Raw genomic sequence first — 26,738 nt, forward strand, 5'->3', positions numbered from 1 at the left:
ATTGGTTTTTATTCCGCAGCACTGACACTGATGTTTCACTTTGGAAGCAGCTGGAATTTAAATCTTGTATCTGTCATTAGTGGCTGAGGACACTGACTCGCACCGAGGCCGCCGAGCGGCGGGCAGGCAGCGCCGGCAGTCGCTCCGAGAAGCCTGGCACCCATCCTGCACTCTATGAACTGCTGCACGCAGTTTTCCCTCCCAGGGATCCCATCTTCTCCAGCAGCCTTCCGGGAAGGCGCCAAGCGCTCTTCCCAGGAGGCGCCGGGCCCGCTCCCTCAGCCGCTTTGGCGGGAGACGGGCGGCGCTGCCCCTCCCGCCGAGCAGCGGCTCCCCCCGCCGGCAGGAGGCCGCGCGGCGCCCCAGCGATACGAGCGCTGCGCCGCCCGTTCGCCCACGGGCTTTAAACCGGCGCTCGAGTAACCCGCGGGAGCCTCCGCTTCCCAGCTGGACGGGCGGCGGTGCCCTGCATCAGCCGCCCCACGGGCGGGCCGAGGCGCCGCGCCGCGGCCCTGCCCCGCTGCGGAGCGTCTCCTCGTCTCCGCCGCCGCCCCTCCACGCCAGGTGCGCGCGCAGCCTCCGAGCGCGGGGCGGGGCGGGCGCTCATTTCCTCCCTGGGCGCCATTTTGTAGCGCAGAGAACCCGCAAATAAAGAGCGGGCGGGAGCGGCGTGCGGGGGAGCTCGGGCGGGGGTGGGGGGGCACGGCCGTCCTGGCCGCGGTGCTGGTGGCGGCAGGCGTGGAGGTGGCGGCGTTTTTCCCCTGCTCGATGTGAGGCGGAGCGCGGCCCAGGCGAGCGGCGTGCGAGGGGCGCGGGGCCTCCGCGCCGCAGGCGGGAGGTGAGTGGCCGTGCGGGCGCTCCGCCCCAGCGGGACGGACTGACGGACCGGGCAGCCCGCAGTCCCGGGGTGCCGAACCCCAGAGGCGCCTCCGTGCCTCGCTTCGGGCACGGCGGGGGGAGGAGCGGAAGCACTTAGAGCCATTTTGTACGAGGCCCCAAAGCCCGGCCTGGCTGCGCGGCCGGGATCCTCCTGCCCTGCCTTGGGTGCGTTTGTCGCTTCCCCCGTGGGCGCGGAGCGAGGGCGGGGGGCGGCCGCAGCAGCTGGGTCTGTCGAACACCTGCGGCTGCGGCCCCGGGGGGCGGGACCCCCGCGGTGGCTGAGGCGAGTGTGAGGGCTGGCCATTTACGGGGATACTGTGAAGCTTCTCATTCTAAGCGCCAGAAGGCTCCTTAGTACAGGAAAGACAAGGGGGTACTGGAGGTGGTCCGAGGGAGGGTCACAAAGATGATTTGGGGTCTGGAATGTTTCTGTTGTAAGGAAACACTGCGTGAGCTGGGCCTGTTTACTCTAGGAGAGAGAGAAGACTGAGAGGGGCTGTCATCAGTACATACAAATATCCTAAAGGCAGGCGCTGTCTTAAAGTGAAGGGTGCCAGACTCTTCTCAATGGTACCCAGGGGCAGGACGAGGGTCAGTGGCCATAAACTAAAACATAAGAAGTTTCACCTCAACATGAGGAAGAACTTTGCATTGAGGGCGGCAGAATACTGGAACAGGCTACTGTGGTGGTGCATTCCCCCTTAACCTCCTTCCAGGCTGCAGTGTTGTGATCTGAGAAACTTTTGAGCAATCTCAGGCACACGCATTCGGGACAGCTGCCCAGGCAGGTCATGGAGTCTCCCTCTCTGACGACATTCAGAACCCACCTGGACACGTTCCTGTGTCACCTGCCTTGGTGGGGACGGGGATGTTGGACTGTAATCTCCAGAGGTGCCTTCCAGCTCTAACGATTCTGTAAATTACATGTTTGTATATATATGCACACACGTATGTACTTTGGGAGCTGGGAGCCCATACTGGGGTTTTCCCCACAGAACTCTTTCTCGGTATCATTAAAATAACTTTCAGTTTGCATATAACAAGTAAAACCTCATACCTGATTCAATTACTTTTGCTCATTGAAGTTTTCAAAAAAGTTTTTAAGTCCTGTGTTTTATAAACACTGTAGAGAAAGGTATGGAGGCCTGTATCAGAGTTACTAAAATTAAAATGTACTTTCCTCATTTTACATTTCTTTTAATTGAAACTGCCATAGAAGCCTAAAACATAGAGTTTTTCTAAAAATTCTTTTAGTGTCTGTGACAACGTTATTCTAAGTATGGAATGTGATTTTGTGTTGCTTGTTGCCAGGAGCAGATATGCAGGAGTGGTGTGTGGCTACTACTGTTTCTGCAAAATCATGAAAGTGCTTAGGATAGTACAGTTAAACTGTTCATGATATAAATCACAAAATACAATTGTGTTAATTCCAGTCAGTTGTGCAGGAATGTTTACATTGATTCTTGTAGAAAGTGATACTTCATCTTGTTCTTGCAAGATATTTCTGATATGGGTAGTAGAGAGATGATCTCTTCTAGAGGAGAGCCGAGTGATAAGAAGCATCTCTTGACGCACAGTGCTTGAGAAGTTACTGTAGTAGATTCAAAGAATGAACGTTTCCGTTGCGGTTGTTGCCTGTAGCACACGGGTTCACCTGTTGGTAACAGAAAACTGAGGCGAATCACCGTGACAGCTGCTGCTGTTTCTGAGGAACATGGAGTACAACGATAGCAGTATACTGCAGTAATAAATGTTTCAGCTTCTGCTAAGTTAGTCCAGGTTCCCAAAAAGCTGTTGCAGGTCAATAGCAAAGTGAAATTAATATTTGTGGAAAGAGCACTAAGTGTTTACCTGTAAATATTATCAACTTAACTTGTCCAGAATAATCTATAAAATAAAATACTTTTGGTGCATGTGTGGTTCTATCATAGCAAGTAATAATAGGTGGCAGTAAGGCAGTGACTTCTGTAATGCAGTGGCCCATAACTTCAGTTTTTTGTGCTCATCTGAAAGCAAGAGGTGGTTTTGTAAATGGTGATGTGCTGGGTGTAGAGGTTAGAGCAGCCTGGTCTGGTGCTGGAATTTTGTGTGAGGTCTGGAAAAGCAGCGTTTGACTACCTTTGGATGGAGCATTTACCTTTGATTTCTTGTAGTCGTGATTGTGGCAGCAATCATATGTTTATAATTGCTGCATGCTGCAGCAGGAGCTACAAGCCAGGTGTCTGGGGGGAATTCACATTTTTTGGTATTTGTATGCTTCTGGTACATGTTTGGGGAACACACATGTAATGACTCTGTGTGCACCATTTAATCAGTGTTAGCTGTAGTTGTGCGAGACATCTGAAAAGGATGTTTCTCTCTGTTAGGAACTTCACACTAGCTGGGATCTTCAATACTACCAACCTTCAGAGGAGTTAAAAACTCTAAAAATCTTTGGAAAAATTACAGTGGGGAAAGTAGGCAGCCTAAATACAGGGGTCACAAGCATTCCCTCTGTAATCTCAAGTTACTCTGATTGAATTGGCTACTGGCAATTTGTATCGGCAGCCTCTTATGCTTGTATTTTATATTTGAGGTATGTTTTTGGTAAAACAGTTTCAAATAAGGAGCTGCATGCAGAAATTCAAGCAAAATACTCCTTGTGAGGGGGAGTGAAGGGGGTGTGACTTAGTTCAGGGAAGCACTTAGCTGCCTGTGTGTTACTAAGCCTAACAGGAAGCTGCCATTCATTAGTGACATACTTCTACTGAATGTTTTCTTTCTGTGGGCTCTAATGTCAGTATTTATTATAGGAAGGGAGTGTGAGTGCTGGTTTGTCTGTTGCTAACCTGGACCTTGTTTGGTAGAGTGCTGTGTAAATTGTCAGTGGTGTCAGTTAGTGGGGGTTGAAAACACTCTTTCATTGGAATGTATTTGCTTGTCTTACTGACCAACATTTTTAGGATATGGAAAAGTTAAATTGGTTCATTGAGTGTCATTGTGAAAATACTAAGGTAATCCATAAAAATAATTGAGAAAATAGAATATTTACTCTTTAAGAGCATTCTTTCTTTAAAGCCAAGTGTTCTCAACTGAGGACTTGACACATGCTTTCTCTGGTACATGTGTAGTAGTAGCTTTACAAGCTTGTCAACTCTTAATATTATTTGAACCTTTTCCACTGGAAAGTATATTGCAAATATGCATGCCTCCTGCAAACCTTGCATTCATTGTTACTTGCATGCTTGTAAGATTTAGGAAATTCAGTATTTCTTGCATAATCATAGTTGTAGAAAATACTATGTATTACTCTTTAGAGATAAGGAAGCATGTTCTGTAACTCATGGAAGTGTGAATATTTAACAAAATGCAGTCCTCTTGTGCTATGTATGCACTGGAGGAATTCAGTTTGATGGCCTAAGCCATTTGTTTTGCATCCTACTTTCCTTGAGAATATTTGCATGAGTTTTAAAATAACAGTACTTCTGTTTATTTGAATCTTAAGAGAATAAATACTTGCAAGAACATGTTGTAATGTTCACAAATTAATCTCTTTTATTCTGAAGAGGCGGAGCAGTAGTATAAATTGCTTTTGTCAAACCCTGATTATCCTTTACCTTGTAAAATACAATGTTAGGTAGATGTAGACACATACTAAATGTCAGTTTGATACAAAGTTGTGTGGTTTTGATTAGTTAAATAGGAAGGATTGATTGGCTTTTTAGATATAGATAGAAAGTTTGAGGTAACTTTTAGAAAAAATACATCTGACTATATCTAGATTACTGGAGCAAACATGTCATAGAGTTATTTTATACTCTGGTGCTGCATTGTGTGGAACCAATATTTCAGTGGTGTAATATTGCAAACCAAAACAATTAAGGCTAGAAGTATAAGTTTCTGACTAATTCAGTGTTCTGTTTACACTAAATAAAACTCCTTTTTTTTCCTCTCCCTTCAGAGTTCACAATGACGAATGAAGAACCTCTCCCAAAGAAGGTATGTGTAAAATTATTTATGACTTCACCCTTCCAGGTAATCAGGACAGCTTGATAAATTATGCTTTTCTTTTCGCTTCATAGGTTCGCCTTAGCGAAGCAGATTTTAAGGTTTTACCTAGAGATGAGCTTATCCTAAGGTAATGTAAAAAGTCATTTTTCCATCTCAACATTTTAGTGAACTTCCAGTGGAAGATGTGTGAATTTACTCTTTATTGTCTTTTAGCATTCTTGTTCTGAAAAAGTTTTATTTGTTTCATAATGCATCTTTTCTGTAAAGTTCTCCTCTTGTCTCACATATTTGTACTTTGGGAGGGAATACTTTTTCCCAAGAGGAAAAATCCTTACTAGTATTTTTTAGAACATGAGTGCAAGAATTTTTTTCTTCACTTGTAACTGTAGAAGATATGATTGCTTACATTCCTTAATAGATAGCAAGTTATTTTAAACATCAGAAAAACATCAACTCTTTACTTCTTTATTTTTTACACTTTCTCAGTCCATGCAGTTGTCTTCTCAGCATGTTCAGATATTAAGAGAAAAATGTTAAAATATAAGTTTTCATTGCCTAGAACTTTGATAGGGAAGAACCTGGCCATCTTTTTAACTTTTTAGAAAGCTTAAGTGTCACCACAGGAACAACTATAGGGAATCCTGTTGCCCAGACCACGTGCTAAAAGAAACCACCCCAGGCCACTTGTCCCTGTATGCCTGAATTTCCTAATTCTTAAGCCAGGAGTCATCCAAACTAGCCTTCTGTGGGATATCTGTTTATCTGCTGGAGTAGTCTGTATATTTTGGTAAACATTAGTTCTTGGCTTCTTGTACACTGAGTTATTAGCATTATTAGGGTCTCAAGGTAAATTTTGCTGCTTTGTAGAACAAAGATTAAATTGTGTAGAAACATGGGGTTACATATGGAACATTCAGTGTACATGGTGATCAGCTACCCTCCCTTCTGGGTAACCTATCCTGCCAGCTACTTTTGGGGTGGCAGTTTTTTTTTTTCAGGGAGTAAATAGTCTGGCTCCATGTGTTTAAAACTGGTTTCTGTCTGCCTCTGAGTATCCAGTCTTTTGGGTTGTAAAGAAAAAAGTATTGAAACAGTAAGAAAAAGTGCTTCTTTCATAAGTGGTTTTGGCCCTGTGGTCCTTTTTATAGAAAACTCCTAAGTCTCCAAAGCTGTGCCCTTAACTTCTGCGATAAAATTCATGTGAAAGTACCAAAGCGTAGATTCCATGCCACTTGCTTTCTGACTGATAGTGTGAAAACAAAAAAAGGCTGTCAGTTGTAATCAGCTTCTGTAACTTGCAATGATTAGTTGCTACCATAGAAGAGATGAATTTCCATCACATATGATGGAATACACCCAAGGAGGTACAGCATGTCAGCAGCTCACCTGTGTTAATGAAGAGGCAGAAGGGAGCTTGCTAATGACAGCTGTGTTGTTATTGAATCATCTTCTTAGTGTGTAGAAAAACTAGCATGCTCTCAAAAAGGGCGCTTGATAGATTTAAGGAGAATAACTGTTCAATATACCCAGAAATGGAAATTTAAATTCCATTTTGGTTATGTCCATTTAATTAGTTTACATAGATCAGTCTTTCAAATGCTTTTTTTGTATGGGGGTCAAATTATGGATTTCTAGTAAGTTCACCTCTAATTGTGATTTCATGTAAAGCTAGCAATTATTGCACTGACTGCTGGCTTCACTTGTAGGCTGGATTAAAATATTATTATTTGACATATATTTAAGTCAATGGCATTTCTATTACTTTGAGATGTAGAAAAACATGTGTTGACCTCTAGATTGCCTTAAGATTTGGAATTTTTTTTTTTTTATCTGTGCTTTGGTGGGGCAAATGCTTTTTCAGACAGACATGTGTAATAACCTTTTTGTCTTTAGATAATAAAGTCACCATTGCTGTACAGTTGCAGTCATGAAATACATATGTAGAAAAAATGGGGGGCTTTGTCAATTTCTGTGCCATGAGTCCCAATTTTACTGTTCTTTTCCATGAAGTGCATAGTTTAGGTTTGTTCATTATAACTTTTTGTTGACTAAACATGAGCAGGACCAACATAGAGCCTTTAGACCTGACCTTGAATTTCTGCTTGTTTCATGACTCGTTGCTCTGGACTCATCTTAAACTTTCCCCTCTTTAATGCAGTAGTTCACTTAACTGTAGGAGCTTCTGAGAGAAGGAAGAGCCAGGAATATGGTAAAGAAATACTTTGTGGATCATAGCTAAAAATCTGATCAGTATTGCCCTGATAGTTAAGCTGAGTGGGTACCTAGTAAAACACTGAACCATTCCAATATACAGAAGCATTTTTGGGGAAATACAGTGCTTTTACTAGACTTCAGTCAACAGGGACTTAGAGCCAATTATTTCTGGAATGGCCTGGGTTCAGTGTGTGTCTTATCCCCTAACTGTTTATCATTTGATGTGAACCCCAAAGCTCAGCATAAGAAATGGGTGCTTCAAGAACAAGTATTTAGGACTTCATAGCTTCAAATTACCTCTATAAAGTCTGCTAAATATTTTTGGAGGAATAAGGGAATTATGCTGCTTAGTTACCTTCCAGTTCTTGTGAGACTGTAAACAATCCCTTGAACAGAGAACAGATTCAGGAGTGTCCTCCCAGTTTTCCTGTGTCTGTTCTTGAATGCTTTTCCAAGTAGCACTTCAGTGAAGCTCTTCAGGTTATTAATTTTGAACCATCAGATTATGGACATAAACTACTATATTGAGTGGAAAGCAAACTGATGGGAGGAAAAAATCTGCCTTTAGCCTTTGTCATTCTTCCCCCACTCAGGTTCAGAAATGAGCCGCCTTAGTCTGCTACAGGTGTGCTGGAAGATGTAATCTGGGGCAGGGCAAGGAGGTCAAGGGTCTGGCTGTGTTCCCTCCCAAGATCTTGCCCATTCCTGGCCTGCTGGTGAGGAGGGAATGTTGGAAAACGTGCCTTGATGATTCGTGAGCACTTAGAGCAGTGGCAGAAACACTGGTATGTTACCAACACCATTCTAGCTATGAGTGTAAAAGCATAGTGCTGTGAGGGCTGCTGTGGAGAAAATGATCTCTGTCTCAGCCAGACCAAATGAACAGTTTGAACAGCAAGGTTTTTGACAAAATGCTACATCTGAATAGTTACATTTACTAGAAGTGTTGGTAGGCATATGACTTGAAATCCATTACATGGCCTAGTGCCGTCTTAAGTTTTCTTTTCCAGGAGTTAGGTTCTTGCCTAAATACTAGCAGTTGAGAGATGACTTAGAGCTGTTATCTACAATATTCTTGGTGACTGTAGGTGTAAGCTACCTGTTTTGTTTGTGGGTGGTTATTTTGGGAGTTCTTTTCCTTTTTTTTCAGCTAGTGCTCTGGCATGTCTACTTAACTTGGGTAATGTCCTCATTTCACTTGCTCTGTATATTGTTGCTGTTAGGGGAGTCTCATGATTTTGATAGAATTACTGGGTTTGGGCTGTGAGGTTAACTTAAGTGAAGTAGTCCTGTATATTTGAAGACCAACTGTTTATTGCATGTCACTTTTTAAATGTAAAATTAGGTTCTTTCTTTCTAGATTTGCTGTTTAGTAGGCCATTTCAGTTTTACTTCTGGGAGATTGAAATCTCCTGAACTAACATAGAATTTTTAATGTTGAAATAGTGAAACTTGTTAGAGCAGAGAGATTAGTTTAAGGGTTAAGTAGGAATACTGCTGTTCCCTTTTACAGAGCTTTGAGAGTTCGTTCATACTGTTGCCATGTTCAGCTGAAGAGATGTAAAATTTTTTTGTTCCTTGAAGGAAGAGATCTCGTGCTTCTGTTTTCCTTTTCCCAGTGATGTGGTCTTGCTGTTACAGATCTCTGATGCTTTTTAGACCCTTTAATATGCTGTTTGATTTCATTAAATGGTCTAAATTACCTAGAGGTAGATTTTATAGTTTCAATTAAAGTAGTAGTGTAGTTTAGAGAGTTAAAATGGAGCAGTTGTGATGAGTCTGGCATAAAATATGCATCAGGTAGAGAAGGTAATTGGGAGGAGGGAACAGACACCTTCTTCTATAGTGGTAAGCTATTAGATAAATTTTCTTTAAAATGTGCTGTTGTACCATTAGGAAGAACATGCATAGTTAGGGGCAGAGTACTACTAAAAAATCCCAGACCACTGTGCTGCAAACTTTTTCATAAAGCGTTTCATGCAAACTTTGCAGCAGACTTTATTTGCTACAGATTTGATGGTTTGTATAAAATACAGTGCTGTTTTTAAGTGATGTTTTTTTGACTGAGGATGAATTTCCTAAATAACATGTTTTCAAAGAGTTATTAAACTGTCTGGCTTATGGATGATGAATGTAATCAGAGAATGGTCTTAACCTGAATGAGCTGATACAACTGCTTAACCTAGACTGCCATTTCTAGTGTTGTGATACACCTCTGGTTGTCCTGTTCACTTGGTAACATACTTAATGTTATATTTGTATTGCACTTGCTGTTACAGAATTTTGTTTGGATTGCTCTGCTATGAGAATAAGATGTATATTTTTTACATCTTATTTTTACTTATTTTTGCATCTTACGTTTATTTTACAAAGATAACAAAATAAGTAGTGTTTGATCCTAATGTTTGTCTAAAATACTGAACTTTAAGATGTCACTTTTAAGTGTTGTAACACACAACTACCATTTTGTTCCTCTGAGATACAAAGCAGATGTAACTATTTCCCTGATGAAAGGCTCCCTTTTTAAAACCGGAATTGTATTTTGTGCAGTTGCATAATTCCCCCTTGATATTTTCTGATTATGGTATCAGTGTGTGCTCTGAAAGCTTAGAGATGCCTTGATTTAATAAACAGAGCTTCAGAAATTCTTTTTTTTTCTCTTTATATCTGTGACAGGTGGAAACAATATGAAGCATACGTGCAAGCTCTGGAGGGCAAGTACACAGACCTTAATTGTAAGTTTGACAGGTTTCAAAATGGTGCAGATGATCAGAATGTGTAGAGCAGAGTGATCAAGTAATATGTGTCCTTTCTAGAGAAGTGCTAGAACATCTAGTAAGATATAATAATCTGTTACATTAGTCAGTTTTTAGGAAAAGAGCCCCTGTTAAAGGCTGCCCTGGACAGACTCCAGCAGGGCAACCTGCTGCTGGCTGGTCTACAGGTGCCTGTTAGCATAGTGTAATAAAATCTCCACCAAAAGATGGAAGGACTCTTGAGCCACTGGGATCCATGTGGGTTTATTGAAGGTAAAGCAAAGACAAGGAAGAGGGGAGCAGGAACAGGGAGACAACTGCACTCAGGGGGAGGGGGGCTACAAGAGTAACTGGGGGAGGATGGACCTGGGTATCTAACTGAGGAAGGGAAGGAGTGACTAGGGTACAGCTGTCCAATGGGGAAGGGGTATAGGGGAGGAGCAGGGACGGGGTGACATAAACTGGACTGATGAGGGAGAAGGAAAGGAGTGGTTTTATAGAGAGAACCAATGGGGGTAACAAGAACTAGGAACTTTCCAGAACCTGGGGAGATGATACACATGTGCTCATCTGCATGGGGAAGCAGAGGACTCTGGGGAAATGCCCTATCCTACACAAATGCAGTTTCCCATGGCATCCCCAAACTGCCTTCCCCAGGAGCACATCCCACACCCTGTTTTTTTACTGTAAAAAGAAAGCCTCTCCCAGCTTTCTAACCAACTTCTTCTCCACTTGCAAATTTATCCCACCATCTAAAAAGTCTTTATTTTTGCATCTATAGGGGGCAGACTGCTTGGCAGGGGAAAGCTTTAAAGTAGAACCGCATAAATTGGTGTACTTTACGACTTTACCATTAGAAAAGGAAACTCCACCTACTAAAATACTCCAGGAATGTCTGTGCTTTTAGTAGTCTTGCAGGATTGTAAGGCTGGGAGGGGGAGCAGTGTTTAGAGGTAAATGTCTAAAATGAGTCCCCAAGGATTACTTGATCTGATTAGGCAAATTTAATTGTCATTCTTACATGAACATTAAAACTTTGTCTTTTGGAAGGTAATATGGGGAAAGCATGCTCCTGTGAAATGATAAAATATGAATACATTCTGGGAGTGACTGAACAGCCAATCCTTAGTAACTTTTATAAGTTATCTTGCCAGCTAGAGATGGTATATTTCCTGTTTTCAGTCACCTTTTCAGTCTAAATACTTAAAGATGTAGAACCACTGAGTTTGAAGGGTGTTTTTCTGTCAGTCCAAATGGATGTCCTCTGTTCTGCTGTTGTTACGTCCTCCTTCTACTGCTGTCTCATAATATTTTGGATTTTGGAGAGAATGAAATATAGCAAATGGAAACAGGTGATTTCATTCACATCTTAGACTGATTAAACAAAGATAAATAAGTTGTTTCAGGATTCCAAATTTCTCAATTTTGAAACAGTACAGGCCCTAGTAGTCAGTGTTAATGAATTATCTGCAAAGATTTATTTAGAAATCATTGTCCTGAAGCAACTTGTGATGTTCAGGTTATATTTACAACTGATTATTCTCCAGAAATTAGGAAAAAATTAAATTCTAAGTTTTTCAAGTTTTTAATTGTCTTACATATGACAAGTAGCAGAGTGAATGTATGCAGTTGATATCGAGCTGCTTGCATGTGTTTCTGTTTGAGCAATTTGGAAATGTGCTGCTTTCTCTTGTATTTTATATATAATTTTTCATAAACGTCCATGGATCAGAATTCCAGTTGTGACAGAATGTTCTTGAACATCTTACTATTTGCTCATGGAGTGTTGAGGCCAGTTTGAGGATTGCCCATAAACAGCAGTGTTTTACAGGCTGCAGATTGGCTTTTGCAGCACAGTGATTTCCTATATAAACATGGAAACATGTTGAAAATTTTAGTAAGTCTTAAGGAAGGACCAGAAATATGGCTTTAAAGCCACCTGTTGTTAAGCTTTTACAGTACTTAATGACATTCTGTTTTTTGTTTATGCTAGTTATAAACATGCCTGCAAAAAGTGTAACTGACTTCTGTTTATGAATTTGGTTTTTACATTCTTTTAGCTATCTCTTAAAAACTTCCTATGAGAGGGTACTATAAAATATGCTTTCTCTATGTTGTTGCTTGTGTTAGCTAATGATGTGACGGGGCTGAGAGAATCTGAAGAGAAGCTGAAACAGCAACAGCAAGAGTCTGCCCGAAGAGAAAATATTCTGGTGATGAGGCTGGCAACGAAGGAACAGGAGATGCAAGAGTGTACTGTAAGTATTTAGAAAGGATAAGTGTGTTCAAACTGTTGCATCAACATCAGCTGTTGAACCAGTAACTGTATGCTATGCTATGTTTTTTGTGTATCTACATCATTGCATTTTCTGTGTTTAAAGACACAGCAGGGTAGTTTGAATTAGTCAAGATCACACCTTAAAAGTTCAGAGGTTTTTTTAGTATTAGTTATTGCAGCAGTTTTGATTGAAACTTGGTTTACTTCAAACCAAGCTAATTCTTGCATGTGCCATGCTTACTCTCTTCTAGCATTTATCTGTGGTGCATATCTACAAAAATGTTACTTCTGAGAATCAATAGAGTCAGGAACAAATAAAAATGCAAGGATATGATTGAGTTTCTTTTAATTTAGGAGTTTTTAGGCTGACACTTATATTGCATTTGGATAACAGTGTAAGCCTATTTATAAGCCGCTGGATAGGTGAAGTTGCTACTGACTTGTTCAAAACTCTTGAAATTTGGCAGATCTGCTTAATTTCTGCTGTTCTGAATACATATTTTGTTTTTCTTTGTTTCTCGTTCCTTCATTTCTGTGACTTTTACATCTGTGTCTAGTTTTGGTTTCTTGGAAACTATCTCATATTGGGTTACCTTAACATAAGTTTCATTCTGCTTGAATCTGGCAGTTTCTGAAAGGATTGTAAAAAGCTTATTGATAGTTTTGGTAATATACTCTTCAGAGCTCCTCTTACGAAAAATACAAGCTCTGTGCAAAACTAATAACTAGTGTTGTAGCTTTCCTTTGCTTTTTAAATCTTCCTTTCTTTTTTGCCTGAAGTTTTTCAGAGCAGTCAGGTATAGTAGTATGAATGAATTCAGTACAGTGTTATCACTGCTCTTAAGACCATAAGATCACTTTAGTTAATAGTGTTATAAACAGGAAAAAAATAAAGGGAATTAAGCTTACTTTGCAGTGGCAGAAAACAAAGCCCAGAATCATTAAGGTTGGAAGAGACTTGTAGTTTCTAGTTCAGCCTGCCTGTTCACAGCAGGGTCAGTTGGACCAGGTTACTCAGGACTGCACACTACTGGCTTTTGAGCATCTCCTGAAAATGGAAACTGCAAAACTCTTTGGTGACCTCTGCCAGTGTTGAACCACTGACACAGCAGAATGTGTGTTCTTACTTTTAAGTGGAACTTCCTGTGTTTCAGTTTGTGCCTATCACTTTCTATGCTTTCAGTGGGCACCATTGACTTTGCTTTCTTTAATCCCCATCAGATGTTTATGCACATTGGTAACATCTCCTGATCTTTCTCTTCTCCAGATTGAGCAGCCCTAATACTCTCAGCCTCTGCTTGTGTGTCACGTGTTCCAGCCCCTTAATCAGCCTCACAGCTCTTCATTGGTCTCACCCCGATATGTGTGTCTCTCTTGTACTGAGGTGTCCAGACCTGGACCCAGTACTCGAGATACCTCACCCCAGTGTCAAGTGAGAGGAGGGGTCACCTCCCTCAGCCTGTTGGCAGCACTCTGCTAATGCAGGCCAGGATGCCACTGAAGGTCTGTTCTGCTACAGTACTGCAACACTTCCCTAGTTGTAAGGCTACTGTATTGGTCTTGCTTCACTTGTGAAGTTTTACTGATGAATTCTGCTCTTTGGATTTTTTTTTTGAACTTCTTAGCAGATAGCTAAAGCAGTAAATAGTAAAAATAAATCAATACAAAGAAATACAAGTTTTTCACCAAAATCAAATTGTGTGTAGTATATCTGCCTTTCTTCCTCCCTTGATGTTACAAACTTCAAGTATTTAATGCTTTGAATTTGACTATCATGAATGATTTCAATATCATGAAGACTATAGGGGTGTTGGCTGCACTTTGATAGCTGCATAATCTTTCCAAAACATCTGTTTAGAAGAACTTCTGATGAGCTTTTCTTTTCAGTGTACTTGAAAAAAGAAAAAAGAGTGGGTAACAACCTACCAAAAAGAAAAACAGACATATGCCCACACACTCAGGTGGCTTATATTTCTTCTGCTCTTGACTCAAGAATTACACTGAGGATGTAATCTCTGCAGTATGTGGAGATTGGAAGATGCATCCTTGAAGAAGAGTTCTAAAATGGATACACTGGAGGTGTATATTGTAGACATGGGCACCTTTAGGTGTTTTGAAATTTAAAAATGTGTACAGTTTCAAGAAGGTCTGAAGGATTGCTTGGCTTTATATTACTAGAGAGTATTTTTTTCACTACAGTAACAGTAGAAAAATGTCATGTTGGATAAAATGCAAAGCTAAGCTACAGGTTGCTAAATCATTTAAGCTGTTCATCATGTGGTGTTACTTGATGTGCCTGATTTTAATCAATAAAATAATTTTTCAATTTTTTATTATAGTTAACAATTTTTTGTAATCCATACTTACATGTGAAATATACCAGTAACACTTATATGTAAGCCTTCAGTGTTTCCTGTCACATTTTAATTAGAGGGACTGAGCATTTATGGTGTCTAGTTTCTTGAAAAACTACAGATGTGTTTTGGGGACATTTTATTCTTACAAACTTAACTGCTTTCAAATTTAAATAGTTTAAAACTTAATACCATACCATATTCAACTGCTAATAGTTGGCAAAGACTGAGTTTTCTGATCACTTGCGTAGAACACCTTGTTTACTAAAGTAAACTAGCTCTGTTTTAAAATAGGATGTGATGAATTCTATTTTGGTGTTTTGATTTTCACCCTTTTTTAAAATAGAAGCTTTTAAATTTGTTTTCAGCTTAGGAAAGTCACCAGTTGTCATCTTGAAAGTGTAGGTGTGCATATCAGAGTAGCAGTAGCAGAATCATTGCCCTTCTTGTGTGTCAGTGCTGTTTTTGAAGAAACAAGATGGGAGGGGAGTACATAGCTCCATTCTCTCTAGTGCTCTGTGCTGAGTCTAGCAGGAGAATATATGGATTTCTTCAGAGCCAGCAGCTTAGTATAAATCTGTGGCAGGTGCTGCGAAGTTACTCTGTGGTTTTAGGGTCACTACGGGCTACCTTGAAGTTCAGGCATTTAACAGTCTGTGTGCCCTGTTGTCAGCAGCAGCCTCAAGCTACCTTTCCCCTGGAACAACCTCTAGAAGAGGTTGCTGCTCTTAGTGAAGTGTGGGTAAGGTATTGGCTATGGTTTATTTCTGACAGAGGTGCTGGTCACGTTAATGCCCCTTCAGGGAAAGGACTTAACTTCCTTCCAGGATACTGCACAGTTACTGATAGTCAGTAAGTGGGTAGACATTTGGAAATATTTGCTGCTCAAGTATGTATTTCATGGAACAGATAACAATGAGTGGAACTTTCTGTAGGTGCAATTGGGCTGTTGTAGCATAGGTAGTCATTACTCTTGTGGTTTAGGTTACAGCTGTGTTGTGTTTTTTCCCTTCTTAGTTGTGCATTTTATACCTTCCTTATAAGAAGGATATACAGTTGATCTGACTTAGGTTGCTCACACTTTTTCTCAGGCACCTCTGATCTCTTTTTCCTAAATTCGTTATGTTCAGGGTGTCTGTTCTTTGTAGCTATATTTGGATGATTTCAGCTGAAAGCATGCAATTGTTTCCAAGGGGGATTGAAAATGTTGTCTGTCTCTAACAAAATAATAAAAATTCACATGAACAAAACTTCACACAGCCCAGTGTCCTCTAAATAGACTGCTTCCACTGCTGCCTTGCGTTGGAACAGAGAGAGAGCTGGTAGCAAGATTTTTATTCTGTTTGTGAAAATTACCTCTACTTGTCCATCTGATGGGCTTTTGAAAAATACCAGCTGGTGTGTGCTTTCATGTTTGGGAATACTGTAGGATTTCAGGTGATAGATTGGGAATTCCCCTGGGGCTGGCATTGGACATGACTATTCCTGTATGTTCAGCTGTAGCCTGAAGTTGGTCCTGACTGTAGGCAAACTCTCCTGCTCCCTAACCCTTACCACCTGGAATATCAATGGGAGGTGAGTCACACCAGAAAGTGATTAGAGGGAGGAAGAATGTGAGGTTTGGACTGGCTGAGCAGGAAGACAAACATTATTATGAAATTGTCAGAAAGGGGAAGACATTTGGGCTTGCTCTGGAAGCAGGTCATACTGGGTGGAGGTTGTTAGGTCTTCATGGATGAAAAGCCTGATGGATGAGAACTGTGGAGTTAACTGGTGAAAGCATTTTGGAGGAATTGAGAAGATTTAAGTTGGGAAAAGTGGACAGAAAGAATGATCTTTCAAGTCTGGGGAGGGAATGAGCAAAGATTGTTAAGCTTAAGTAAGTTTTTTATTTTTCTGCATGACTGCTTTAGAAATGATGGTTGAGCTGAAGTCCTGTGCAGGCGCCATCTGCTGGGCTCAGGAGTGTGAGCTGGAGTGACCCCAGTGAGATTGTGCAATGCCAGTTATTTGACAGCATTGGCTGGGTCCTGCAGAGTGTTTAAGTGCATTTCTGTGACTGAGGAGCAGCGGCAGCAATTCCATGTGCTAGTGATCCAGGGAATCTGTTACGTTTTTATATTTACAGTGGAAGGAATCTGAGCCTTGGTAAGACCACATGGCCTTTTTTTTTTTTTTTTTTTTTCTTCAGTTAGTGATGGCTCTTTAAAAATGGATTTGGAACAATGTTGCTGTATCATGATTATATTTCTGAAATAGGTTGCTGGTGACGTCCATTTTACTGTCTACTAGCTCTAGCCATCACAAAGAATTGACAGGTTGTTGAAATACTTCAGTAGCAGAAGAATAAAAACACTGAGTTGAAACAAAATATGCATCAATAACAATGAATAAAATTTATCATTATTCAGTGAACAATATATTTTGCATTCAGTGAGGCAAAGGACCTGAGAGGTAAAATGCCGTCCAAGAAACATTAGCATAACCTTAATCTAGGTTTCCTGTTTCTAGGTGCATTACCCACATATGGGTTTTTGAATTCTTTATTTCTTGAAAATATTTATGTGCAGTGCTTTATTCCTTTTATATTTCTTTCTGTGTACATAGAACTTTGTCTATTTAGAATTTAAAGTAGGGTGATACAGTTTTAAGTAGCTAAGTATTTTTATTTTTATAATATCAATTAATGTTGCAAAGGAAATACTTCAGTTATTCCAGTACCTTTGAAACCACTTACCTGAAATAAAATCCAGAATTTTTTACTGTTTAACAATATATAAATTAAAACATACTCAATTTAGAAGTGCCTGAGATTGCTATTGCATACTGCATATACATAGGACTTCTGTACTTCCTCTTCACCACTGTTGTATAAAGACCCCGTCAGAGTGTAATTGCATGTACAGGAATATGGTTAAGCTGTCAGTGCTGCTGGCTGTGCTGTGTGTCCCAAGGAAATGAAAGAGTGCAGGAGGTTTCTTTCTCTTTAGGGTTTGTCAGTTAAACTCTTGCTCTCAAGTCTGATTGTAGGACTGCCTGCATGGGAAGCAAACCACCTGATTTGCAGTTAATGTATTTCAACATTGTGTGTTCTTGCTGATGAAGAAATGTGTGTGATATAGGGAGCATAATAAGTTGAATTTAATAATTAACACATTCTGTACAGGCTGATGAAGTATTGGTGATTAACAGAGTTCTAAACACGTACTTTTCATACAATTTAAGATATGTCTGTTGTGATGGGATTGAAATTGAAGAAACTTTTAAAGTTAATATTTATTTACATTTGTTTTGAGCAATCAACACTATATTTAAAAGAAAACCTCTCAGTTACTACTTTTGAAATTTTGACTCTTGCAAGTGTTTTAAACATATAAAATTGTAACTCCTTTGGTTTGTGCTTTTTGCAAAGAGAATAAAATCCAACCAAGATCTGTTTAAATTCCTGTTAATATTTCTAAATTATTTTTAGAGATACACAATTTTGCATCATAAGTGACTATTGCAGTCGCAAAAAACCTTAGAAGGGTCTAAAAACCTTTTTATTTGCCTGTAAATATTTGTCAGTTTTTGCTGTAATGTTCCTTAATAACTTCCACTGAACTTAAGTGGGAATTAACTGTCTGTTTTAAGCAGATAATTCTTTCCATATGCTCTTTGTTCCTCAGGAGGAGTGCAGGCAGATACAGAAGAAAGGGAGCATTCTAATGCTCCAGATACTGCTCTGACAAATAGAAATTGACATGTAGAAAATAATCTTGGGATCTGGAGGGCAATCTGTGTGCACAAGTGATTTTTATCCTGGGTTTTTCAGGTTACAGTGTGAAAGAAAGCAATATGCCTTGATGTTAATTTTGGAGTAAATACTGGTATTGAAATTACTTAAAATTTGTTTTTACTATTGTATAAATAACAGTATTTTTGTCTTATTTTATGCAGAATCAGATTCAGTACCTCAAGCAAGTCCAGCAGCCCAGTGTTGCCCAACTGCGATCAACAATGGTAGACCCAGCCATCAACTTGTTTTTCCTAAAAATGAAAGGTGAACTGGAACAGACTAAAGACAAACTGGAACAAGCCCAAAATGAACTGAGTGCCTGGAAATTTACGCCTGATAGGTAAACAAAACAAATACTCCCCAGTCAAGACTTCCCTGACAGTCCCACTACGAGAATGCTATGGTGGGACAGCCAAGTACTCGTTTCCACACCAAGACTCAGACGTTTTGAGGCAAAAGCCACATTTTTATACTGTCCAGCTTGTAATGCTTAATGTAAAACTTACCAGATGAGCCTTGTGTTTCAGCTTTTTTCTCCCCTTTGCTTCAGAGGGCTGACAGCGTCGGACTGTTCTGAAGAAATGGCCATCTTCGAAAAAAATCTTTCTAGAACATGTAGACATTTGCAAAATTGTTCTATTTGAAGAAAATAGAGGGAGAAACAGAAGTCTTAAGTCTGTGGCACACTGTGTCTACAGACAGTTTGGAGGAGAGAGAACCTAGAGATTATAAATCATGAATTGAACATGTAAAATTCCCGTAAAATGTAGAAGTGGAATATGCTTCGCTCTTAACCTTGAGCCTAGTGACTTAGAGACACTGTAAGTCAGTTTTGCCAATAAGACTGTGGACTTCCTGCTTGTTCACTGAACTGCTGGGTCAAAACTCGATGAGGTGAATTTTGCATTAAAGAGTTTACTTGCTAACCAGTTTTGAATAGCCACAAGAGTGCTATTTGATATCACAACAGTGGTAGTGTACATATTTGACTGTTTAGCCTTTGGGCGCTCTAGCACTTGATGCAGCCTTAAGTCACTGTTGCTAAATAATGAACTGTTTTCTGGATGGTTGGTAATACTGTGGATGCCTCAAAATTAGGACTGTACAAAAATGTACGTTCCATCTAAATGCAGGTTTAAAATTGTTTGAAGCAATACATATTTGATCACAACTAGCATGTATAAGAAAAACTGGTTGTGATAAGAATTTCACTGCATGTTTTCATGCAGAAATGAGAATTTTTCAATCTTCATTCTAAGCACTGATCTCAAATGCTTAATACAGAAGGCACATGATGGCAACTGTCTTCAGTGTTGGTGGGGTGTTTTTATTCCGTTGTACACCTGGGGTTTTTGTATTGTGCTTCTCTATAAAATGTGCCTTGAAATAGCTGTAACACCTAGTTTAAGGAACACTTCTGATTATACTGTTGTATCTTGGAACTCCTGGGATGAACGAGAATTGAACAGGTTGATAATTCTGCATTGTCTCGTTCACTGAAAAATAAGTCAGTATTTTAACAAACCAAAAAACCTTAAATGCATGCTGGTGGATTCAGTTGAAGGAGTTTTTGCTATTCTCTTGATGCATCTGTTCTGTTGTCCCAAGTTACTTGTAAGAGTAGCGATATGGGACAGTTGGGAGTGCACGTCTAAGGTCTGTAAAAGCATTTGTGTGTTTGTTTTTTCCCGTAGCAAATAGAATTCTATTTAGTAATCTGAGGTGTTGATTTTTCAAAACAGTTGGGCAACGTTTTACAACTCAATTTAAAAATGAATTTTTTAAACTAAAAAGAGACATTCAGCTGTCACAGAGGTGATGTATTCTAACAGTTTTGCTGATTTTAAGATTACATTACATAATTTTGACTTGGAAGTATCTTTAACTGTTTATGCTTCAGATTATTAATACGGGAACAAAGAGTAGTATACTTATGCAGGTTTATTTTTTTTTTGCATGAGTAGTGACTTAACACCAAAAGAAAAATCCACAGAAAAACTTTACCTTTTAAAAGTGATACATCTGGAATGATTTTGCTATAGCAGTATATAAGATTTTATTGATCTAGCATCAAAACAGAGGTAAGACTTACATTAATAAATTATTAATGTATTACCAAGCCATTTGTAAAGCTCACTGCCATGTGTTGAAAGAGGCATGCCATGTGGATCGCTTGTTTCTAACTTGACGTTCAGAAAGTTGTTTAATACATTTAGATACAGGTTGGTTGTTTTCTAAAGTCCTCAGGCTCTGAATGTGTGAGTATAGCTGAGGAGAGACAAGTAACTTGCCACTTCCTTTCAAACCCAAGTGTCAAATGAAAATGTTATTTCTGTAGCTACAACATACCCTAATTTGCATCATAGAATTTTAAGTCAGTGGTGTGAATGCGCATAATTTATACATGCAGTGGCTGGAATATAGAAAGTTAGCTATTTCCTGGTAAATAACCAAGGGTTTGTTAACTGGGTTAAAATTTTACTGGTTTTTATTTCTTGAAAGGTGAAGAAATTGGCTCATGTAAAATATTTGTAGGGTTGTTTTTTTTTTTTTTCATTCTCCTTGCATCTTGGGCGCTTCCCCCCGATTGTTTTAATTATCTATCCTTGTACACAACTACTCAATTCCTGGCATCTGGCCTAGTTTTTCAAAGAGGCAATGGCTCTATTCAGATTTTAAACTGGTGTTCTTGGGGTGGTTAACACATTAACTGCAGCCCTAAGCAGAGATAGTTCTGGACCTTAATGTAGATAAGGTTGTTCAGCATAAACATTGCTGATGTCTGAAGGGGGAAATAAAAGGGCATGTAATCAAAGGAATGGCTATACTAAGCCATTTTAACCATCATTAAGCAGGGTATAAACCTGGAATAAAAATTAGTTGAAATGTCATTTTGCAGTAAGCCTAGTACAACAAACTTTAGTCTTCTGAAATTTAACCACTTACATTCTTACAGGTTTTGTTGCATGTATGTTCAAGAGGATTTGTGAAAACAATGCTGAACTGAGTTTTACAGTTCATAGGAATTATTTTAGTAGTTAATGTATTTAATGTTCTTGAATGTGTTGTCTTTTTTGTAAATTGCAAGGATTATTTTCTGCTAGTTCAGAACATCTGGAAAAGTTTTGATGGAAAGAAATAGCATTATAGGTAACTATGCAAATTTCTATACAGGTAATAAATATTTTACATTTTGGCAGAAGTTAACCTGAAGATATTAATGGGATTCTAAAATTGTCCCAATTTCAAGGTAACCGGAACTTGCTGATTCTTCAGTTGATGTTGGTTTGTGAAGAGAAAAGCGTTTAATGACTCAAGCATTGTAAGCTTTTTCCATTTGTAGTGATGATGAATACAGTAACAGGAATTTGCAAATGGCTAAAAATCATGTCTGCCTAATAACTTTTGGGATCTGTCACATTGGTTATCTCCAAAGTGGTCCTGCTTTGCACAGAATGAACATCTCTAAGGAAACTTGCATCTTAAATGTGCGACTTGGACTGTATTAGGTCGGCACAATTTAAACTTCAAGGACCTGGCATTGGACATCACATCAAGAACGAAAACAGGCTGCTGCCTTTAGCAGATTTTCAGGCCTCCAGGACTTTACACAGCCAGATTCCTTCTGGAGCAGCCCATCTGAAAGATTTGGGAAAGTCAGTTGAAAAATGTTAAATGGGGCAGAGTTGACAGAGAACTTAAAAGTTGTTTAAGGCTTGAGTGCTCAGAAGGTAGTTGATAAGGAAATTGCTGTTTTAAATTCTTGTATTTTGGTTGCAGGAGAGAACTGTGGCTGTGATTGTAGTGGATATTTCCTCCTCTACTTTTTTAATCCTCAGGTTTTTTTCAGTATTTGTCATTTGTTTAAAAGCATACAAAAAATTAAATGACCACCTTGGTCTTGAGAAGTAATGCAAGTCTTGCTATTGAATTCACAATAAAACTTTTCAATTTTGGGGGTTTTGGCAGAGCTTGCACTTCTGTAGAAAAGAAGACAGCTTCATTATGGTGCTGAGCCTATTAAAAGAACTGTTTGAGGATGCTATTCTGACTTGGCAGACTGAGTCCTAAAGGACTTTAATTTTTCTCTTTCATTGAGTCAGCTGTATTGCCTATATATTAATTTGCATACTACTTCCTATAATGCTTTACAATGAGATTTTTATCATGAAGATTAAAGATGTGTAATCTTACCAATTTAGTAAAGAAACTCTTGTCAGTTCCTACCTGTTTCACATTTCTTTCAGAAATGGAATGTCCTAATGATCATTACTTATGATCTGAAATTTGTAATTTTAAAGGAAGTACGTAACAGTATGCCCCTTCCTTAATGTCCTTCCAGTGTTCAGCTGCATTTTCATTCCTCTTCACCATACAAGATGTACTTAAGAAATGCTGACCATAGAAATTATGAAGCAGACTGTGCATGTGACTGTCAAACATACAAGTTGAGATGAAAAATAGACATCTCATTTTTAAATGAGTACCTGGACAGCATTTAAATGAATGTTTAAACCTCTTAAAGAAAAAGTCATCAGTATGAAAAATGTACATGAGATTTATTATTTCCCCCAAGCAACTTTTCTTCACCCAAATTCAGTTATTAAATTTCATTACTTCAACAAATGGGAAATTCTTTTGCTTATAATTTGCTTGTGTAGTTTCTATGCAGTCCTTGATATTTTGAATTGCAAAACACATCTTTAATCAAATATTTAACTCCATTAAGAATTGGCACATGCAAAATTGTGCATACTGATAATCCAGATGTTGGTATTAAAAAAGTACAATATGCTTATTCATATTTTCAGTAATAAAACTTGCCTTCCACTTTGTGGGACAGCGACAGAAGATCAACTGGCGTTGGAACAGCATGTGGTAACTATTGGGAGACTTTCTGCTATGACGATTATGTTGAGGAATAATGTTCCTTGAATTGTGACATGCAGAAATCGTATCTCCTTTTTGTCTGTAATTGTGGTTGAGGAAGATAACTGAAGGTTTTATATTCATTTTGTGATAGATGGCTCTTTCCTTTGCAGCCAAACAGGGAAAAAGTTAATGGCGAAGTGTCGAATGCTTATCCAGGAGAATCAAGAGCTTGGAAGGCAGCTGTCCCAAGGACGTATTGCACAGCTTGAGGCAGAATTGGCTTTACAGAAGAAATATAGTGAGGAACTTAAAAGCAGTCAGGATGGTAAGGGATTTTTTAACAAAAATAGAAGTTGCCTTGCACTTCTGCAAGTTTAATTTTGTGATGATACTCATAATACAAAATCACCTTTGCCAGAATGAAAGGGCAGTATTGAGTAAAATATGACAATAGTAAGTATTAATTGGTAGTCTTAGTTAAAAACAAACAAAATCCTTAACTTTGGGGGAACTGGTGGGATTCGCAGCTCCAGTAATGCAGTGTTTGAAATTGAGATTTTTGTACTGTAAGTCTTGCAATTTAATAGCAAATGTTTAGACTGCACACATTACTGGTAAATTGGCAAGATGAAATCTTAACATAAAGCCTAGGCATGCACTGAGAACAGAAAGCTTCTTGTTAACTGACTCATTTGGAATTAATTTTAAAAAATCGTCTAAGAATATGAAAAACTGATTTCTTTTTTCCCTTTGGTAACTCAGATGAATGAACATGTCTCATCGTATTTATAGTCTAAATTTTGTGATCCTGCAAACCTAAATTGAAATTATCTAAAAACTCTGACCTCTTGTGTAATTTAAATGGAGGGGAAAATGCAGGTTTAAGTCTTCAATCTTGAATTCTGTGTAGTGTCAGTGGCTCTTCATAGAATGTTAGATTAGATTATCTGAATATAACCTATAGGTTATCCTTGGGGGAGATAATCTATATAGGCATCACATAGACCTGAATATATTTTTGTTTTAAATCTGAAGATTGTAAGATACCAGAAACTTGATATGGCATCCCATCCAAGTCTGAGATGTCCTTCATTTTTAAGACTAGATCTTCCCCCAGTTATATTTCCATCTCTTTGAGAAAGTAGCAGTATAAAATAACTGGAACTCTTAAAGTAAATAATTGTATAGTGTCATTTTGTGGGAATAGTAACTATTGTTTTGATAATTCACTTCAACAAAATTTGCCAAGTACATAATTGAAGTAAGTGTAGACTTTCATTAAAGACTACTGGTTTTGAATGTGGTAATCTCTAGCATTAAGTTGCTTCTTCCCCATATGAATCAAGATTATGATATTCCTGCCGTAAGAGTTTTCCTAATGATTGTTTTCTGTAGTAACAAGAACACTTTAAAAAATTTTTTGCAATATTAATCAGTTTACATTTTATTTCCTCTGGCATACTGATGGTGCAGTTGAACTGAAGACTGAATCAGTGTTTCTTATACTATTTTGGTGTCAAATTTGTTTTGTTCCAGAATGCAATACTAATTGTAAAAACTTACTTCTGATACATAAATATTAAAACACACTGTGAAATTAGTTAATACTCTGTTGGTAAGAAGGTCTTTTTGTGTCCTCTCTTGAAGGATTTAAAGGATTAAACACAGTAAGAATTGAAACTTCTTTGAAATATGATGAAAAACTACTACTTTTGGCTACTGAATAGAGTTTTGCAGTAACTCGGATTTGTTACATATGGATATGGTTCATCTTCAATTTTACAGTATTTCTGCCAGCAATTAATACTTGAGTAAAAATAGACACAATAGGATCTACTTGCAAAATACTAATTACTGCAGTTGAGCTTTTTCCAATATCTTCCTTTCTTGCATAGAAGTTAGTTTTCTCACATATTTTCAATAGCAGTACAGAAAATAGGGAGATGCCACAGTTGTTAAGCATTTTCTCCTTCAGAGGCAGAGTATTAAAACCAGTGCATACCTGATGGCTGAGAAATAGTTAATTGAAAAATTCCGGTATAAAACGCTGAGTTAAAGGATTTTGATTTCTTGTCTGAGATTTAAACTATGGGCTATTAAGTGTTTGCAACAAATGTGTTTTCTTTACATAGAATTGAATGACTTCATCATCCAGCTTGATGAGGAGGTAGAGGGTATGCAGAGTACCATTCTAGTTCTTCAGCAGCAGTTGAAGGAGACTCGCCAGCAGTTGGCACAATACCAGCAGCAGCAGCCCCAGGCCTCCAACCCAGGCACCAGCAGGACTCCATCCTCTGAGCCCACAGAGCAGGGAGAGGCTGCAGGCAAAGACTGCAGCCGCCTGGCAAACGGACCAAGCAATGGCAGCTCCTCCCACCAGCGGACATCTGGGCCTGGATTTTATAGGGAGGGTAGCAGCACGGAAGATGACTTCCCGGCTTCTCCAGGGAATGGTAATAAGCTATCCAACCACTCTGAAGATAGAACTGGTAGAGGAAGTGGTAGCTACATAAACCAGCTCAGTACTGGGTATGAAAGTGTAGACTCTCCCACTGGCAGTGAAAACTCTCTCACTCACCACTCAAATGACACAGACTCCAATCATGATCCTCAAGAGGAGAAAACAGTGAGCATGAAAGGTAACAGAACTGTGGGTTCTCGTCATGTCCAGAATGGTTTGGACTCCAGTGTAAATGTGCAGGGTTCAGTTTTGTAACATTTTTTCTGCAAAATTTTTATACAGTGTCATTGAATTTGGGAGAGGATACTGTCCAGAAGCTGTTTAAATTAGTGCATACTTGTCACAATTTTGCCTTTTTGTGGGTTTCTTTTTGCTTCAATACCTCTGCCACTTTGGAAATTTTAACAGTTAATTACGTTGAATGTTGCTAAAAGGATGTTTGTGTAGCTCAAGTTATTTTTATATGAGTTAATGTGAAGTTGAAATGGAAATTATTTCCATAAAGTATAACATAAATGATGTCTGTACAAATCTCTGTATATCTAGAAACCTGTGCTGTGTAAGGGCATTCTTACTCATACTGTTATACTTAACACCACCTTCAAGACTTGTCATAATAGATGTGGGTTTGACTGCCAAGTTTGCCCAGTACAGTAGTTTTATCACTAAAAAGATGGACTTACTGAAGGAGTCCTGTAGTAGTTTCAGTGTTACAGTTTTTCCCACCATACATCTGTGCATTTTCTCCTTAGGTGACCGAATGTTTCTGAATTGTGTGCATAGTTACTCAGTTTTTAAGAACTGTTGTATCCTGTTGATGCATATTGCTCTGTGACTCCAATATTATCTTACCTGTACTGACCAAACCTAAATAAAAACTTTTAATAATGTAATTTCCTCATTGTTCTGCATTGGCTTACGTGGCTTATTTGTATGCGGTGTATTTATAGTCCTTGCTTTTGAGTTGAGCTTGTATCTGTGTCAATCCTCTCTGATACAGCATATGCCCAATATATGAAGTTGTAGGTGTGTACTAGTACTAATTTCAAGACAGCCTGATAGTGCTTGTTCCAGAGGTTTTGTCCTTATTGGCAGAAAAAGGGTGGGGATGGAGGGTGGGGGAGATGGAAAGGAGAAGTTAATAAAAGTAAACTGT

General features: G+C 39.0%; 1 protein-coding gene across 2 annotated transcripts; it reads left to right on the top strand.

Annotated features, from left to right (window-relative positions):
* Positions 1-630: 630 nt before the first annotated feature.
* On the top strand, positions 631-26,475 carry WTAP (WT1 associated protein). Of its 2 annotated transcripts, none has more exons than XM_021540635.3 (8): positions 631-838; positions 4,820-4,857; positions 4,941-4,996; positions 9,760-9,818; positions 11,970-12,097; positions 18,411-18,589; positions 23,292-23,446; positions 25,254-26,475. In XM_021540635.3, exons 2-8 carry the CDS (start codon positions 4,828-4,830, stop codon positions 25,835-25,837), a joined length of 1,191 nt encoding a protein of 396 aa, XP_021396310.1. In that variant the 5' UTR covers positions 631-838; positions 4,820-4,827; the 3' UTR covers positions 25,838-26,475. The 2 variants fall into 2 exon arrangements, with proteins under 2 accessions (XP_021396310.1, XP_085431378.1); XM_085575252.1 differs by lacking the exon at positions 631-838 and adding an exon at positions 1,023-1,044.
* Positions 26,476-26,738: the final 263 nt, after the last annotated feature.

This window comes from Lonchura striata, chromosome 3, assembly GCF_050655825.1.
Source record: "Lonchura striata isolate lonStrDom1 chromosome 3, ASM5065582v1, whole genome shotgun sequence".
NCBI lineage: Eukaryota > Metazoa > Chordata > Aves > Passeriformes > Estrildidae > Lonchura > Lonchura striata.